The sequence below is a fragment of the Harmonia axyridis genome, chromosome 2, assembly GCF_914767665.1.
Source record: "Harmonia axyridis chromosome 2, icHarAxyr1.1, whole genome shotgun sequence".
Classification (NCBI taxonomy): Eukaryota; Metazoa; Arthropoda; class Insecta; order Coleoptera; family Coccinellidae; genus Harmonia; species Harmonia axyridis.
The window spans coordinates 569,106-588,574 of NC_059502.1; the positions used below are offsets into that span (position 1 = coordinate 569,106).

A 19,469-nucleotide genomic window follows, 5' to 3' on the forward strand; every position below is an offset into this window, starting at 1 on the left:
GGATTTATCTCGACATAAATCCGCCATGTTTCAAATCGTCGTCTACAGTTCCTCACAATCGATATAGAAAGACAAATCATGTCGTCCGATATTTTCCTCTACTAAACTCACACAAACCTTGTCGTTCGGGCGACGTTCTCATAAACACTTTCAACAGACCATCAGAATCATTGATCTTCCGTTTCTGTTGTTGTTACAGAGTCGATGAAGTGTGAACGGATTCCAGATTGTCTGGTACTCGTAAATAATTTTGACGCGAGGTGAAGAATATCTGAGGTGTCAAGGAAATATTCGATTCAATTTCGATTTTCAGCATAGAATGTAAATACGATCGGCATTCCGAGAATACGATTGATTGAATGCTCCCATACTAAAAGAGTTATGTGAGATTTTTCACTGACGATCCTTGTAATAAGATGACAGCATTTTATTCACCATGTAACACTTCACTCAATGAGTCACGTGTCTAACCAGTAATAGCATATTGTGTAAGAACAGGTGAGGAAAAGAACAACTTTTCTCACGAGTGTGGAAGTTTGTTGCACGCGCCTGAAAGGCGAGTGCCGCAAACACATGAGTGAGAAAAGAACTTATCCTACAACTGCTATGGAGAGAAGCGTATTCTTCACAGCTCACTCAATTTCAAAACTATGTATTGCTCATACTGTGAGAAATATTATTCCACACTGCACTCTGCGCACACCTCGCTTGGTAGACCAATGAAATTGGGCTTTTGAGTAGTCACATGTGGAGAAAGTATTTTTCTCGCTCGTGTGTTTGCACCACTCGCCGTTCAGGCTCGTGCAACCTCCATACTCGTGAGAAAAGTTAAACTTGTTGCACACTATACTTTTCCTACAACTGCTATGAAAAGTAGCGTATTCTTCATAGCTAACTCAATTTCAAAACTATGTGTTGCTCATACTGTGGGAAATATTATTTCTCACGGCACTTTGCCCACACCTCGCTTGGTAGACCAATGGAATTGGGCTTTTGAGTCATTTCTATGGAAACGCAATAAATTAGCACATACTGTCAACGAAGGCCATTTTGATTTGAATCCAGTTCATTACTTGAATTATTGAAATTTGTGAAGTTGTAGGAAAAGTATAGTGTGCAACATATGGAGAAAGTCCTTTTCTCGCTCGTGGGTTTGCGACACTCGCCTTTCATGCTCGTGCCACAAACTTCCACACTAGTGAGAAAAGTTGGACTTTCCCCACTTGTTGTACAATATACTATTTTCCACATGTTGCACATTATACTTTTCCTACAACTGCAAAAATTTGAATAATTCAAGTAATGTACCCAATTGAATTCAAAATAGCGTTCGTTGACAGTATCTGTTCATTTCTCGCGTTTCCATGGAAACGACTTCTCAAAAGCCCAATTTCATTGGTCTACCAAGCGAGGTGTGGGCAAAGTGCCGTGTGGAATAATATTTCTCACAGAATCAGCAAAACATAGTTTTCAAATTGAGTGAGCTATGAAGAAAACGCTACTCTCCATAGCAGTAGTAGGAAAATACATTTTTTCTTAAAAATTCACTATTTTATTAGAGCCTACTTACCTATAACTAGTAGTGTGGAAATACTAAAAAAAATCAATCGGGTGCGTCTCAAACAGGGAGCCTCATAACAAGTTTTTGGTACCTCAATATTTTATAATTTTGGGGCAACATTTTTATAATGAGAAGTTTTCAAATACGTTATTCCAGAAAATGGGCATCCGATCAAACACAGAGAAAGTAACTCATGTTTTTTTCAATACAAACCTTTGGGTTTTCGAAATGTTTTAAAATATTGAGGTCCGAGAAAGTTGTTGCGAAATTTAAGACGCACCTGATGACTGAAACTTTTATATTATGTTCCTAATAGTACTTAGAGCTTCCAAGTTACAAGAATCGTACCAAATTTAATGTATTTTGACGTATCTATCTTTGAAGGGCTGTTGCTTTTGTTAAAAAAAATAATCTGAACTTCGCCCAAAATTTTCGCTGCTAAGCAGCGTTGGGCGCCACCGGCATCCGGATAGGGATCCGTCAATCCGCAGTTCCCGGTCGGACGTCGATTTATACAGCGAATAATAAGTTCTTGCGAGTTGGCGCACGGCCAGAGGTTCCGTTCGAACATCAACAATGTAACGCGTCGAACGACGTGCATTGGTTTTGTTCTTTGCTCTTTTTGTACAAGGCCGACTCTGGTGGTTATCCAAATAAACGATGACGAAACTCGAGATAGTTTCCAGTCGGAATGGCGGACATAAAAACGGGCTTTTATTTCAGGATAAGTCGATGAAACAGCGAAAGTTTGTTGTATCGATTCCTGCCAGTTTGAATTCGATTGTTTCCAGAACAATCGAATTCCTTGTAGCGAACATCGCGAAGCTGAGATAGGAATCTGCTCAATTGACAAGACAACTAATATAATTTGAAGAACATATATACCTGGAATGTAGTACTGCTTGCTAGAATTGTTGAATATACGTCTTTATTTTTCTACAAAAACAATTTCAACTGAAGACTAAAAGAAAGAATCCAAAACTAACCAATTCAATAAAACAGCTAATGAATCCTACTTTCATATTTCTAATGGCACACCCAGTATATTATTCCATCATTAGTTACCTCATTTGATAACAATTTCAGCAATATGACAAAACTTGGGTATAAACCTCAGATAAAATAAATATATATAGAGGGAGCATATGTCATTTTCAGTAAGCAAATTTTGTCCCCAACATGAACTATCAAATTCGACATGAAGCGCGCGAAAAGGAAAACATATCAGTGATACGATATTTCACTCAATTCACGAGTTTATTCACAAAGAACGCACTTCTTATGTCCCATAGTGAATCAACGTTTCATATCAACTCGAATTATATTGAAATAAATACCTAATATATCAGAAATTCAGAAAACAAACTTCAAACGCGCCAAATGACGTGAAACAACCGATGACACAAAGAGAGCAAAAGTTGCCAAACCTTGGATTTCAGCAGGTAGATACAGAAAATAATAAATATTCTGCTTATTATAAATTCGACAATTAGGAAGAATATCGAATTCCAAATATTCAAATTTACATATTTAATCGGGAATCACTCAAATAAATATATTTCATTCTTTATAATATACATTCATAACGATATAATAGAATTGTGGATTTGAAAATATATCACAATCCGACAACTCAATCTAACCATGTTGGGGACATGTCAAAATTGCGTATACTCCCTCTATCTATGTTTATTACTCTATGGTATCTACTCAATTGACAAGACAACTAATATCATTTGAAGAACATATGCAATACAGATGGTAATTTGTAAAACTTGAGTTTTGATCAATTTGAATTATACAAGTTCATGATCTTCTCATATACACCCTGTACATTTTTGGTCCAAACCACAAACAGTCTTATAATACTTCGTATTGGCAGAATCGAAAATGAAAAAAGTTTTTTCGAAAAATTATGATTAGTTCAGTAGTTCCAGACAATGATTTTTTTAATGCATCCATCTTGGATATACATGACCTTCAAAAAGATGAACTCGAAAGATTTGCTCGTCATTTACAATCGTCTACAATCCCCAACATTCGTTTACTACTTCTATTTATATTTAATGAGGCAATAAAAATTTGAAACGAAATTATGTCTTCAAAAATTATTTATGTCACTTAAAATGCGGACATTTATAATGCAAGCCTCTGCCCATCGTTTATTTTAAATATTCGCGCGGTCAGGAAAAACACGAATAATGGTTATACAGCGGAAAAACGGTCTGAAAATCCTCACCTCAATGGGGCCCAATTCGAAGTGAAGTATTTCAACCACATGTACTCACCTAGAAAAAAAAATACGGATTAGAATACCGGAAAAATATGTTACAATTATTTTATCAATGTACTAAATGTAGTAGATTTACTGGCATACAAGAAATGACAGCCAATGGTAAGTAGTGCTGTCAAATTTCCAATCAGAAATTAATTATTTTGATTCAGGACTAATTGAACAATGATTTTCATAGCTATATCACAAGAGCTATGAATTTAATCGATCAAACTTCAAATGTTCGGAAAACAGTGGAATGTACAACTAATTTACAAATAGTAGTAAAACAAAACAGAATATATTTTGTAGTTGAATCGATTTAAATCCTTAAGTGGAGTGTTACATTGCTAGATTAATTTCTGGATATCCGTATGAACGTTGAAAACATTTCTATATTGTTTTATCATTGATAATGACATTTTAGGTTTTCTAACGTTAAATTTTTACAAGAACCGTTTTCAAATAATATGAATGTTGGCCAGAAATGTTAAACGACAAAATGAAAACCACTAAGAGGGAAAAAACGAAAATAATCTCGATGAAACATTCATCACACAATTCATTCAAAACATGGGGGTTTCAGATTTGTTAATTCCACGAGGAAATAATCATTCCTAATAAATCAAGCTTTCCAATCCGAAAAATTTCGCGGAATCGAACAGCTGTTGATGACGTAACATCACAGAGGACAGGAGAAAACCCGAAAGTAAATTTTTCATCGTGAAACTCCATAAAAACATCAGAATGTTCAGGGGCATAATGGTGATAACTCAACGCTCAAAAATAGAAAGAATTACGAGTCGGTTCAGCCAATATGTTTGCAGTTTGGAGTTACCACATCACAGGTAATGCGAACAAATTTAGAATGATATATTATGGCCGTTTATACAAAAATGATACGTGGCTCACGTATAAAAAAGCGAAATATAAAATTCAAGGTTGATTTTATTGATGTTTCTTGCCAAAAATACGGATTCTATGCCGTCTGAACGGTAAGATTCGATTTGATATATAGGGTGAACCGGTAACTGTGTGTTTCATTGATATTTCCCTGGTTTTTTTGGTTTTGTAGCCAAATGGTGATTTTCACACCAAGGTTTATTGAATGGAAATTCTGAACTAGTCACGGAAGATTCTAAAAACAGAAACTGCCAATTTTATGAGGTTTCAACTGAAGCAACATGGATGTTCACACTTTATTTACTCCAACTGTGTGAGGGAGACAGACGGTGAGGCTAACATGATAGAGACGGAGAAAGCCATCTTGAAAGGTGTGAACAACGTAGCAACACTATCTGCCTAGCTCACACTGGATCCATTGAGGAAAGCTATGACATAAGAAAGAAAAATGTCTTCAAAACTGCGTTTTAATAGAAAAAATTATCCGCAGTTGAAGAAATGAATTGGAAAAGATCATACCACTTTGGTATAGGAATGCTGAAGAAAACTTAACGATATAGGTAAGAATAACAGTGTCTGTTTTGTATGGGGACACTCTGGAATTGAAGGAAATTAAGAGACCAACACACTTGCCACAAAAAGAAGCACAAACTCCTTGTTTTGGCCCAGAACCTTTCTGTGGTATAGGCAAATTTATCTACAAGACAGAGTTTCAGGCGCTGGAAAAAAGCGAAAGAGAAATACTCTGGCGGAATCTTTCTGGGTTGGATTATTATTAACGAATGTTTTTTTTTTCGAGGTATATAACTTTAAGTTGGCATTACTGTTCAAGATGGCGACCGATTTTACAGCTGTCGAGTGATTTATTCTCAGTTTGGTTCGGCAATTCATCATGAATAGACTCACGCCTGAACAACGCTTGCAAATAGTGTAATTTCATTTCGAAAATAATGGTTCTGTGCGGAGTACGTATCGCGCACTACGTCCATCTTATTTTGTTTGAATGGCTACGTCAACAAACAAAACTGCCGCATTTGGAGTGAAGCTTATCCTCAAATGTATGTCGAAACACCGTTACATCCAAAAAATTGACTGTTTGGTGCGCTTTATGGTCTGGTGGAATCATTGGTCCATACTTCTTCAAAAACGATGATGGCCAGAACGTTACAGTCAATGGTGATCAGTATAGAGCCATGATTACTAACTTTTTCATTCCTGAATTGAACAACCATGATGTCCAGGAGCTGTGGTTCCAACAAGACGGCGCAACATGTCACACTGCTCGTGCCACAATCGATTTATTGAAAGACACGTTTGGTGATCGCCTAATTTCACGTTTTGGACCTGTGAATTGGCCTCCAAGATCTTGTGATTTAACACTGCTAGACTACTTTCTGTGGGGCTATGTAAAGTCATTGATCTATGCGGATAAGCCACAAACCCTTGATCATTTGGAAGACAACATTCGCCGTGTTATTGCCGATATACAGCCACAAATGTTGGAAAAAGTCATCGAAAATTGGAGGTTCAGATTGGACTACATCCGAGTCAGCCGTGGCGGTCATATACCAGAAATCATATTTAAAATGTAATGCAACAAGATAATCTTGCGGATAAATAAAATGTCAATCGAATAATCTATCGTTGTTTTATTGCAATTAAAAGTTCTATAGCTCTCAAAAAAACACCTTTTAGATTAACCGCATTTTCAGGAAACCTCTTGATTTCGAAGATTATCGTTCATCAATTTCTTCAACTAACCCACAAATGCTTCTTACCACGCGTCAATGGCTTTCTAGAACTTCTGTTCCCCCAAATTATCAGGCTCAGAAAGACCTTAAGCGACTAATGTGATCAACCGCCAAGGAGTGCTCTAGACACAGATTCCTTCAATTGGTCGTTGAGACACCGTCTAACGCTATCTTAGGAAGTCTATTTTTACCACGCGGCACACATTCTCGCACGTCTGAATTGGGCTTAAGTCCAAAACTTCCTCTATAACACCAACGAAACGTGGAAGATTACGAATTCGTTACTTTATGCTTATTTCGATCGTTGCAGAGATTCGGTAATCGTTGTTGCGTTACAACTTCGATATCGTTTATTTCATTCTATTTTCGACAGAGTTCGAGTTGGATCAGATGGTCTTCATCTGCACGCGTTTCTTAAGAAAATAACGTTAATTAATAATGCCCATTTACACTTTATACAGGGCGTTTCGAGAAGACAATGAAAAACTTGAAGATAATGCAGATCTACTATTTTTAAGCTGTTCTTACAATTTGATAGTTTGCTAATTTATTTTTTCATACTGTTGTTTTTTTTTCAGAACTAACAGGCGAACCTCTAGTGAGCCTCTGTTCATCATGTTTATTTGCAGTATTTAATAGAATGTTATATTAGGTTGTGTTAAGAGCAAATAAACTTTATTATCATTAGAATCAAAATATTGTCGAATTAGTATTAAAGGGTGTTTTTTTAGAGCTATAAAATTTTAAATTGCAATAAAACAACGATGGATTATTCGATTGACATGAATGTTATTTATTCGCAAGATAATCTTGTGGCATAACATTTTAAATATGATTTCTGGCATATGACCGCCACGGCTGGCTCGGATGTAGTCCAATCTGGACGTCCAATTTTCGATGACTTTTTCCAACATTTGTGGCCGTATATCGGCAATAATACGGCGAATGTTGTTTTCCTAATGGTCAAGGGTTTGTGGCCTATCCGCATAGACCAATGACTTTACATAGCCCCACAGAAAGTAGTCTAGCGGTGTTAAATCACAAGATCTTGGAGGCCAATTCACATGTCCAAAACGTGAAATTAGGCGGTCATCAAACGTGTCTTTCAATAAATCGATTGTGGCACGAGCTGTGTGACATGTTGCGCCTTCTTGTTTGAACCACAGCTCCTGGACATCATGGTTTTTCAATTCAGGAATGAAAAAGTTAGTAATCATGGCTCTATACCGATCATCATTGACTGTAACGTTCTGGCCATCATGGTTTTTGAATAAGTACGGACCAATGATTCCATCAGCCCATAAAGCACACCAAACAGTCAGTTTTTCTGGATGTAACGGTGTTTCAACATACAGTTGAGGATTAGCTTCACTCCAAATGCGGCAGTTTTGTTTGTTGACGTAGCCATTCAACCAGAAGTGCTCTTCAAGTCGAATAGAGGTTAACGTCAGTTTATCATCATAGAACATAATGGGATTACAATCGGCCAACATAGATTGTTTTGCGGTTGAAAGTGAAAAATTATTGTTTTCCTTCTCGAGTCCACATGGTCAGTTTCAACCATTTCTTCTATTTCTAGTTCAATATGTGAAAGTTCGAGCAGTCCCCCATATATCTGCGTTTGTCTTTCGTCTACCAGATAATCGTTGGTGATGAACTATTTATTATGTTGGAAATGTAGAAAACACATGCGAAATACGAAAACAATTGCGAAAATAGACGATGACCTTGGCGGCAGAGAAAACAACTCGGTGGATTTATACAATTGCTGACCGTTTCAGATTTGAAACTGAAATCGGTGTTGAGACTACTTGAACATCACTTCGAATTGCGTAAGAGGTTTCCTTACTGTTAACAGTTTGGAGTGCAGAAGTGATTGCTCCAGCGCAAACGGGTGTTTTTTTTTTCGAGGTATATAACTTTAAGTTGGCATTACTGTTCAAGTAGGCGACCGATTTAACAGCAGTCAAGTGATTTATTCTCAGTTTGGTTTGGCAATTCATCATGAATAGACTCACGCCTGAACAACGCTTGCAAATAGTGCAATTTTATTTCGAAAATAATGGTTCTGTGCGGAATACGTATCGCGCACTACGTCCATTAGCGACGAAGCGCACTTCTGGATGAAGGGCTTCGTCAACAAACAAAACTGCCGCATTTGGAGTGAAGCTAAACCTCAAGTGTATGTCGAAACACCGTTACATTCAGAAAAACTGACTGTTTTGTGCGCTTTATGGGCTGGTGGAATCATTGGTCCGTACTTCTTCAAAAACGATGATGACCAGAACGTTACAGTCAATGGTGATCGATATAGAGCCATGATTACTAACTTTTTCATTCCTGAATTGAACAACCATGATGTCCAGGAGCTGTGGTTCCAACAAGACGCCGCAACAGGTCACACAGCTCGTGCCACAATCGATTTATTGAAAGACACGTTTGGTGACCGCATAATTTCACGTTTTGGACCTGTGAATTGGCCTCCAAGATCTTGTGATTTAACACCGCCAGACTACTTTCTGTGGGGCTATGTAAAGTCATTGGTTCATGTTGGAAAAAGTCATCGAAAATTGGATGTCCAGATTGGACTACATCCGAGCCAGCCGTGGCGGTCATACGCCAGAAATCACAAGATTATCTTGCGGAAAATAAAATTTATGTCAATCGAATAATCCATCGTTGTTTTATTGCAATTTAAAGCTCTATAGCTCTAAAAAAACACCCTTTATAAGGTTCTGAATGGAATTGTTGACTCTCTTAGTCTGCGGAGCCAAATTTTTTTCAACAAGTTAAATTTCCTGCTAAAATTCATAGGAAGAAGAAGTTGACTCTTTAATGAGCCAGAGAAGCCCAAAATTAAATCTCGAAGTAACAGATCTACCAACTACAAGCTTCAGAATTGCCGCAAATGTAACTAATGAAAAAATGTAAATTATCAGTTCATGTACTGAAGAAGGAACGAATTTCAAATTCTACATAATGAAACTCGGCATCTAGCACGATCATCGAAAGCTAGGATATCAGGGAATTGACAGATTTACCAAGCATTAATTGCTTATAAAGTTTTTTGGCCTGGTTCCAAATGAACTCTCAGAATTCTGGAAAGCGTGTGGATTACGGATTGGATGTGAAAGAATACAAATCTTTCCCGAACTACTTAATTCTGTTTTAAATCAAACATTCAGGAATAACAGAAAATAGAAGTGGATGCCATTCTAATGGGAACAATTTCAATTAGAGGTGTTGGGATACTTAATGGATCAACGTGAAGATTCAAGGTCAACCTTCAATCCTTATATTATTTTAAAATAGAGAATTGACTAATTTTGATAACGTTAATAAAGAAGAAAAAAGCCAGGTCACAGAAATATAAATATTTGTCTCTATCATTGTCATTCATGAACATGATGCACAACGCCATCCAAGAGAGCAATGTACTGGTATAGATAGTTTATGTTAGTATGTTAGACATCTTGACGACAAAATGAACCCAATTACTTTAGTTATAAAATTTGGCCTTGGTAAGGTTTGGGTTATGCTGTTTTAGCAATTTAATAATTCTAAGATTCAAGTCTTCCATGGTAGGTCGGTCATACAATACAGTATGGCCTGGTTAATATGTTGAGTTGGTTACTAGCCGAAAGACAACGTAAACAAAAACACAGAACCACGTAAAACCACCAAAGATTTTCATATTGAAATCAAGCACCTATGTATCAGCAGCAACGACACAAATAACATACCATTGGGCGTGTAACAGTTTCTCAAAACTGCAGACCATAAAATGACCACAGTATGGTCGCAATAAGGTACTAATGGATTTATGAGCATGTTGCATGTTAGAGAAGAAAATTGGGTTATGCTGTTTTAGCAATTTAAAAATTCTAACATCCAAGTCTTCCATGGTAGGTCGGTCATACAATACAGTATGTCCCGGTTAATATGTTCAGGTGGTTATTAGCCAAAAGACAACGTAAACAAAAACACAGAACCATGCACAACCACCAAAGATCTTTGAATTGAAGTCAAGCACCTATGTTTCAGTTGCAACGACACAAACAACATACTTTTGGGCGTTTAACAGCTTCTCAAAACTGCAGAGCATAAAAATGACCACAGTATGGTCATGATAAGTTACTAATTTAATGAGCATGTTGCATGTTAGGGAAGAAAATTGGATTATGCTGTTTTAGCAATTTAATAATTCTAAGATTCAAGTCTTCCATGGTAGGTCGGTCATACAATACAGTATGGCCTGGTTAATATGTTAAGGTAGTTATTAGCCGTAAGACAACGTAAACAAAACACAGAACCACGTAAAACCACCAAAGATCTTCGAATTGAAGTCAAGCACCGCGGCATCAGCAGAAACAGCACAAACAACATACTTTTGGGCGTGTAACAGTTTCTCAAAGCTGCAGACCAAAAAAATGACCATAGTATGGTCACGATAAGTTACTGATGGATTTATGAGCATGTTCCATATTGGGGAAAAAAATGGGTTATGTTGTTTTAGCAATTTAATAATTCTAAGATTCAAGTCTTCCATGGTAGGTCGATCATACCATACAGTATGGCCTGGTTAATATGTTAAGGTGGTTATTAACCCAAATACAACGTAAACAAAACCACAGAATCACGTAAAACCAAAGATCTTCTAATTGAAGTCAAGCACAGCGGCATCAGCAGAAACAGCACAAACAACACAATATGGGATTAGTGAATCGACGCTGTCAAAACACACATGGTCAATTACCGTCGCAGAGCTTGCAGCGCTTGGCGCGTGGTTCCCCTGTCAACCCTGTGCTCACTGGCATCGTCCAGCCGTCGTTGCTGATCTAGCATTCGCCGGCGTCGTTTTCGGGTGCGCCGGTGGTGCTAAGGGCCCGATCACCCCGGGGTTGGCGATTTGACATTTCAAGGTGTGAGGTTTTCGCTTCGACGGCGTCGTGGCGCGAGGTAGATAACGACGCCTGGCTGTTGATAATGACGGAGAGGTACCGCGACGCGCGTCGTACATCCGTTTACTGAGCCGGTCGACGACGCTCAGCGAGGTGCCGGGCGTCGGCGAGCGTGCGACGTTGCCGTCTACTAGGCCATCGGGAATTTCTGGGTTCTTGGGTGGGACGCGCTGAGGTGGGTTTCGTAGTCCTCATATACAGGGTGTTTTTTTCGAGGTGTATAACTTTAAGTTGGCATTACTGTTCAAGATGGCGATCGATTTAACAGCTGTCAAGTGATTTATTCTCAGTTTGGTTTGGCAATTCATCATGAATAGACTCACGCCTGAACAACGCTTGCAAATAGTGCAATTTCATTTCGAAAATAATGGTTCTGTGCGGAATGCGTCTCGCACACTACTTCCATTTTATTTTGTTTAGCGATGAAGCGCACTTCTGGTTGAATGGCTACGTCAACAAACAAAACTGCCGCATTCGGAGTGAAGCTAATCCCCAAGTGTTACATCCAGAAAAACTGACTGTTTGGTGCGCTTTATGGGCTGGTGGAATCATTGGTCCGTATTTCTTCAAAAACGATGATGACCAGAAAGTTACAATCAATGATATGACAGTCGGTATAGAGCCATGATTACTAACATTTTCATTCCTGAATTGAACAACCATGATGTCCAAGAGCTGTGGTTCCAACAAGACGGCGCAACATGTCACATAGCTCGTGCCACAATCGATTTATTGAAAGACACGTTTGGTGAACGCCTTATTTTACGTTTTGGACCTGTGAATTGGCCTCCAAGATCTTGTGATTCAACACCGCTAGACTACTTTCTGTGGGGCTATGTAAAGTCATTGGTCTATGCGGATAGGCCACAAACCCTTGACCATTTGAAAGACAACATTCGCCGTGTTATTGCCGATATACTGCCACAAATAATGGAAAAAGTCATGGAAAATTGAACGTCCAGATTAGACTACATACAATACACAATAAAATTCATGTCAATCGAATAATCCATCGTTGTTTTATTGCAATTTAAAGTTCTATAGCTCTAAAAAAACATCCTTTATAAGAACTGTACCAACAGTTCTTATAAATCGTACAAAAACCGGTTCAACAAGAAATAAACCAAAACCCGGGTGCTCAAAATTATTGAGAATGAATATTGATGACGATGATTATTTTTAGACGCCTTATTTAAATGTTTTTTTGAGACATCTTGTATATCTCCAACATAATTACTCAATGTTTGGTACTTCGACCTTTGGTGTAGAGAACCTGGGTTTGAGTCCACAATGTTTTCTTATTTCAATCCTTTTTTCTTAATTGGAGATATTTTCGAAGAAACAATTACTCATAGTGTAAAATTTGCAGTGTGTTTTCATTCGATTTCTAGATTACAGACAATCCAAAATTGTGAAACTTTCAATCGAGATTAAATTTAATTTTATCTATCTAATCCAAACGTTTATTACTGGCAATAACCAAACAAATATCCATCGAAAAAAACAAAAAAAATTCACGCGACAGCGTTGCCGCTCTTCCCCAAAATCCCGGCACCTAAGGACTCACAGACTTGACGCGTGTCAACAGGTGAGGAAGCGTGTCATCCAACAACCCCATCCGTCACCGAAACTAATGGACCAAAGGCGTCGCGGCGCCGTGGGGAAGTTCCAGATGCCGTCGATAACCCAGTTAAATCAATCTCTGCGAGCTATTCGTCCTTCGTCCGTAAAAAAGGCGTATGACGTCACCCGCGCGCTTCGACAAGAAGTAATTTTCGGGACGAGACGAATGCATCTTGCGGCTCCACGAATTCCCTAAACGGTGCCAAAACGGTGAGGCTGCTAAGCCACCTATGCTCCTACTACCGCGCCTGAGGCGCCAAACACTCAGCCCGCGCGACGTTGCCGCTTGCTCCGCTGGTGGTGGCGCTTTTAAAGGTCGGTGCGCACTATCGTGCATCTCCCAGTTTCATAAACGAAAGTAAAGTCTCGTTTACAAATAAAACGATTTTCATAAACCAATTTCGAGGTTAGATAAAGGTTTGAAGTGTCCTTCCTCATAAAGTCCCGATATTGGCCATTTATGCCAAGAAAGGGGTTCTTTTCTTCTCGTATGCTCTATAACTAAAGGGTGTTTTTTTAGAGCTATAGTACTTTAAATTGCAATAAACGATGGATTATTCGATTGACATGAATTTTATTTATCCGCAAGATAATCTTGTGGCATTACATTTTAAATATAATTTCTGGCATATGACCGCCACGGCTGGCTCGGATGTAGTCCAATCTGGACGTCCAATTTTGGATGATTTTTCCCAACATTTGTGGCCATATATCGGCAATAACACGGCGAATGTCGTCTTCCAAATGGTCAAGGGTTTGTGGCTTATCCGCATAGACCAATGACTTTACATAGCCCCACAGAAAGTAGTCTAGCGGTGTTAAATCCCAAGATCTTGGAGGCCAATTCACAAGTCCAAAACGTCAAATTAGGCGGTCACCAAACGTGTCTTTCAATAAATCGATTGTGGCACGAGCTGTGTGAAATGTTGCGCCGTCTTGTTGGAACCACAGCTCCTGGACATCATGGTTGTTCAATTCAGGAATGAAAAAGTTAGTCTAGCGGTGTTAAATCCCAAGATCTTGGAGGCCAATTCACAAGTCCAAAACGTCAAATTAGGCGGTCACCAAACGTGTCTTTCAATAAATCGATTGTGGCACGAGCTGTGTGACATGTTGCGCCGTCTTGTTGGAACCACAGCTCCTGGACATCATGGTTGTTCAATTCAGGAATGAAAAAGTTAGTTATCATGGCGCTATACCGATCACCATTGACTGTAACGTTCTGGCCATCATCGTTTTTGAAGAAGTACGGACCAATGATTCCACCAGCCCATAAAGCGCACCAAACAGTTAGTTTTTCTGGATGTAACGGTGTTTCGACATACACTTGAGGATTAGCTTCACTCCAAATGCGGCAGTTTTGTTTGTTGACGTAGCCATTCAACCAGAAGTGCGCTTCATCGCTAAACAAAATAAAATGGACGTAGTGCGCGATACGTATTCCGCACAGAACAATTATTTTCGAAATAAAATTGCACTATTTGCTAGCGTTGTTCAGGCGTGAGTCTAGTCATGATGAATTGCCAAACCAAACTGAGAATAAATCACTTCACAGCTGTTGAATCGGTCGCCATCTTGAACAGTAATGCCAACTTAAAGTTATATACCTCGAAAAAAACACCCTATAGAAATGGCCCTTATCTGGAGAATAATCTGAGTGGTCAATCAGTTTAAAGCTCAATTCGAACAATTCGATCATAGTTTTCATCGATTTGTGACCAAAAGCAGATCTTGATGGAAAATAATATTTCTGTTTTGCATTTGAGGACGTTTTTTCTTAAGTTCTGCACTTAATCAATCCAATAACGTTATGTAAAATTCACTATTGATAATTTTTTCGAAATAATCAATGAACAATATACCATGCATGTCTCAAAATACGGATGCCATAACCTTACCAGCTGACGCTTGAGATTTTAGCCGATCTGGACGGCTTTAGTCAACTGCATTCTCCTCAGCTGACGCTCTCTTTGACTCAGGAGTCTAGTGATGAATTAATGTTTCATCCACTGTCACATATAGAAGCAAAACAGCTCCAAATCACATGAAAACAGTGACGATACATGCACGACAATAGAGACTGACCTTAATCAAGACGTAGGAGTAAGAAGTAGACGTGAGTAAAGTATGATGTGTAATATTGGCACGTACAGCCAAATCGCGTTGTCAGACAAACTACTGCAGCCAGTTATCTGGCAGAACGCAAATCGAGAAATCATTCTCAATGATCTGTAAAGCACGTTTGCAGCGTTATCTTTTCGATTGGCGACGGAAATCTTCTCTAAAATATGCAGCTGACATTTTTCCCAAATCGAATGAAATGCAGATGCACAGGTTGGGCAAATTTCGATATTTTATCACTATAACTTTTAAACCAGAGGAGATAGACGAAAAATGTGATGCCCCATTCTTGTTCTCTTTTTCTGAGAAACTAAGAAGACTACTATTCATTTTTGGTCACCTTCTTTTGTTTTCGAGTTATAAGCGAAAATTGGAAAAACGGCGATGTCGAAAAAAATTTATATCTCTGTTAATACTGATGATAGAGCTCTGAAATTAAAACATCATACAGCCACTTTTTTACGTAGAATCCAGTGGCGTGTTCGTCTTTTCAGTAGGATTGTTAATTACGCAGCTTTGAACCAAATTTGTGTTTTTTTAAATGGGAACACTAGATTTCTGTGTCACTTTTTGAAAGCTTAATTTTTGCTGATTTCAAAAATATATAACATCGTATAGTTTCGAAATTAATAATAGAAAATGGTCAAGAACTCTTTTTTTCATCTAAGAGTCGATATTTCTATGGTTTCAACTGTTGATGAGCACAGAAAAATTCTGGATACCTATGAGAATAATCTTCTGATGCATCCATCGCATTACAACTCTCTCGATTGAAACAGAAGATCATGTGGATCTTTTCGTTATTTCCGAATAGATTTTAAAATAAAAAATTTATAAAATATATCTAGATTCGAATTTTGAAGAAATTAGGAAAAGCATAGAAATATTCAGATTGACTGAATAATGATTGATTGACAGCTCTTGTTATAGAAAGCTTTATTTTGCTTAGCTCATCAACAGTTGAAACTATAGAAATATTAAGACTGATGAAATATTATATTGTGCAACAAGTGGGGAAAGTCCAACTTTTCTCGAGAGTGTGGAAGTTTGTGGCACGAGCCTGAAAGGCAAGTGCCGTAAACACACGAGCGAGAAAAGGACTTTCTCCACATGATGCACACTATACTTTTCCTACAACTGCACAAATTTCAATAATTCAAGTAATGGGCTTGATTCAAATCAAAATGGCCTTCGTTGACAGTATGTGCTAATTTATTACCATAGAAACGACTCAAAAGCCCAATTTCATTGATCTACCAAGCGAGGTGTGGGCAAAGTGCCGTGAGAAATAATATTTCCCACAGTATGAGCAATACATAGTTTTGAAATTGAGTAAGCTGTGAAGAATACGCTTATTTTCATAGCAGTTGTAGGAAAAAGGTTTTTGACCATTTTCTATTATTTATATTGATACAAACCATACGAAACCATAGGAGCGAAACAGGCGAATCAGTGCTACCAACCGCTCAATCGGCAACCTCAAAAACCGGCGAACAATAGGGCCCCTATACGAGTTAAAATAAATCAACGGTCTAACGAAATACGAAATTTTCGGTTGTCGAGTTGGCAGCCGACCGCCAAACTTTAATTGGCCTTCATTAATTTCTTTCTATATTTACGTCGGCCTGTGCGCGCGCCCACGTGACATCCAAGCGCCCCGCGATTCGGCAGAATGCATCGCTTTTTCCGACACATTTGGATATCGTAAAAATATTTCTCCAATTCTGTGGTTATTCCGTTCATTCTTCCACATCTTGTAGAACAAAATCGTGCGAGAATATATCAGAAACGCACAGTTTTCATGGTTATATTTTATTATTATATGTTGGTACTCCGAACATTCCGCTACGGCTTTATCTGTCAATTCATCAAATTGCCTTAAAGAAATCAGTTCTGCCAACCAACATTTTTCAATGCAAAAATCACTAAATTATATTTATGGAAATATTTCATTAATTTCAATGAAAATGCAATGAATTAGAGAAAATAATGTATAATACTCGTACAGAAGGCTCATTCTACCACTCGTTCATTCCAAAACTCGCCACTTCGTGGCTCGTTTTCGAATTTTGAACTCGTGGAAGAATATCAATGCCTTCTGCACTTGTATTATAAATAACTATTGTATGAGATATAACTAGAAACTGATGTAAATCCGATAACATCTGTGCGTGGCCGTTAGGCCGTTGCCAACCGTTGGTGACGTCATAAAATCTGATTCATCGTTTCCATTATTATTTTATACGTGTTTTATTGGAGTTGACCGGCTCGGCTTCAGTTTTCCCGATGTTCGGGAAACGCACGTGTATCTGGCGGTGGAAAGATTGATGGCGGTCGCTGGAACTTTCCGAAGTTCGAACGCGAGAGCTTTTCTTTCCAGTTGCGTAAGCCAGCAGATGTTGAATTGGATGAATAAAGCAGCGTCGAGCTGCAAGGGGACGTTTTGATTATTAGCCTAGTGTGAGCGTGTGTCAACGGGAAGAAATCACAAATCTACTGGTAGAAAATGAGAAAGACGAAAGGGTATTAGACCATTTGAAAAGTCTGATACACAGATGGCGGTGCTAGTATTGAATCCATATGATTTTTAGTTAGTACAGCCTATCCAAATACACTTGGAGGAAGCCAGAATATTTCGATTGGACAAGGGTCGTCCAAGTTTCCAGAAATTTCCTTAGGGCCATTGAATTTATTGCCTAACAATATTTCCAAATAAACCCTAGCATTTAGCGGATCGCGGTATTCACTTCAAATAGGGACATCCATGGCCAAGCGTTTTTATGGACTAGTTCAAGTGACATTGGATATACTATACCAACCTTCAAACGATACTTGTCAAAATTTTACAGAAATCCGATCATTAGTTTGTGAGATATTGCGTTGTGAGTGTAGCTATTTTTGTTATTTGAAAAAAGATGAAAAAAAAAAAAGAATTTCTTGTGCTGATCAAATATTGCTTTTTGAAGGGAAAAAATACAGTTGAAGCAAAATCTTGGCTTGATTAGGAGTTTCCGGGGTCTGCACCAGGAAAATCAAGCATCATTGATTGGTATGCTAAGATTAAACGTGGTGAAATGAGCACCGAAGCCGGCGAATGAAGTGGTCGCCCAAAAGAGGCTGTCACCGAAGAAAAAATCAACAAATTTCACAAAATAATTTTGAATGACCGTAAAGTGAAGTTGATCGAGATAGCAGACATTGTGAAGATATCATCTGAACGTGTACATCATAAAATTCACGAATATTTGTACATGAGAAAGCTGTGTGCAAAATGGGTACCGCGCGAGCTCACAATCGATCAAAAGCAACAAAGTGTTAATGATTCTGAGCAGTGTTTGAAGCTCTTTAAGTGCAATAAACCTGAACTTTTGCGTCGATATGTGACAATGGATGAAATATGGCTCCATCATTTCACTCCAGAGTCCAAGTCAGCTGAGTGGAGTGCACACGATGAACCGAATCCAAAGCGAGGAAAAACAAAACAGTCAGCTGGCAAGGTTATGGCAATAGTATTCTGGGATGCGCATGATATAATATTCATTGATTACCTCCAGAACGCCAGATCATCATTAGCGATTATTATATAGCGTGATTGGAGCGTTTAAACGGCCCCATTTGAAGAAGAAAACTTGCTGTTTCACCAAGACAATGCGCCATGTCACAAATCAATGATGACAATGGCAAAATTGCATGAATTGGAGTTCGAATTGCCTCTGCATCCACCGTATTCGCCAGATCTGGCCCCCAACGACTTTTTCCTGTTCTCAGACCTCAAGAGAATGCTCGCTATAAAGAAATTTAGCGCCAATGAAGAAGTAATCGCCGAAACTTTGGCCTATTTTGAAGCGAAAGACAAATCGAACTACCAAAATGGTATCGAAAAGTTGGAAGATCGCTATAATCGCAGTATCGCCCTCGAAGGCAACTATGTTGAATAATAAAATCGAATTCAACTGTTACCATCAGATTCTATGGAAATATCTACTTCAATAAGGTTTTTGTTTCGTAGCGATAGCAGTAAGAATGTGGAAGTTATAAGGTGGTTCGATGAAAATGGAAAATTTCAATTATTTTTCATACTCCGAAAATTGAAGGGAAGATCTACATGTGGTTTTCAGTTACTAACGTTTCTGGAAAAAAAAGCTATAAAATGTTCCATCCATTTTCGCATATAATAATAATAATATAATGCAAAAAGCTGTTCTTTTAGGTACTGCAAGGACGGTAAGAAAATTCCTAGGAAGCGAAGGACAGGTCCAAGGATCACGTGTAAGAGG

The 19,469-nt window shown here is 38.3% G+C and overlaps 1 protein-coding gene across 3 annotated transcripts in view; it reads right to left on the reverse strand.

Annotated features, from left to right (window-relative positions):
* The window catches only part of LOC123674223 (myocardin-related transcription factor B), a 70,705-nt gene that overhangs the window by 48,078 nt on the left and 3,158 nt on the right, over positions 1-19,469 (reverse strand). The window contains exon 1 of one of the 3 annotated variants that reach the window (XM_045609143.1): positions 11,244-11,530. The exons of the other annotated variants lie outside the window; for them this stretch is intronic. Coding sequence (XP_045465099.1) covers positions 11,244-11,304 — 61 coding nt within the window. The 5' untranslated portion in view covers positions 11,305-11,530. Of the gene's footprint in view, positions 1-11,243; positions 11,531-19,469 lie in introns of those variants that run through there. 3 annotated transcript variants of the gene reach the window in all.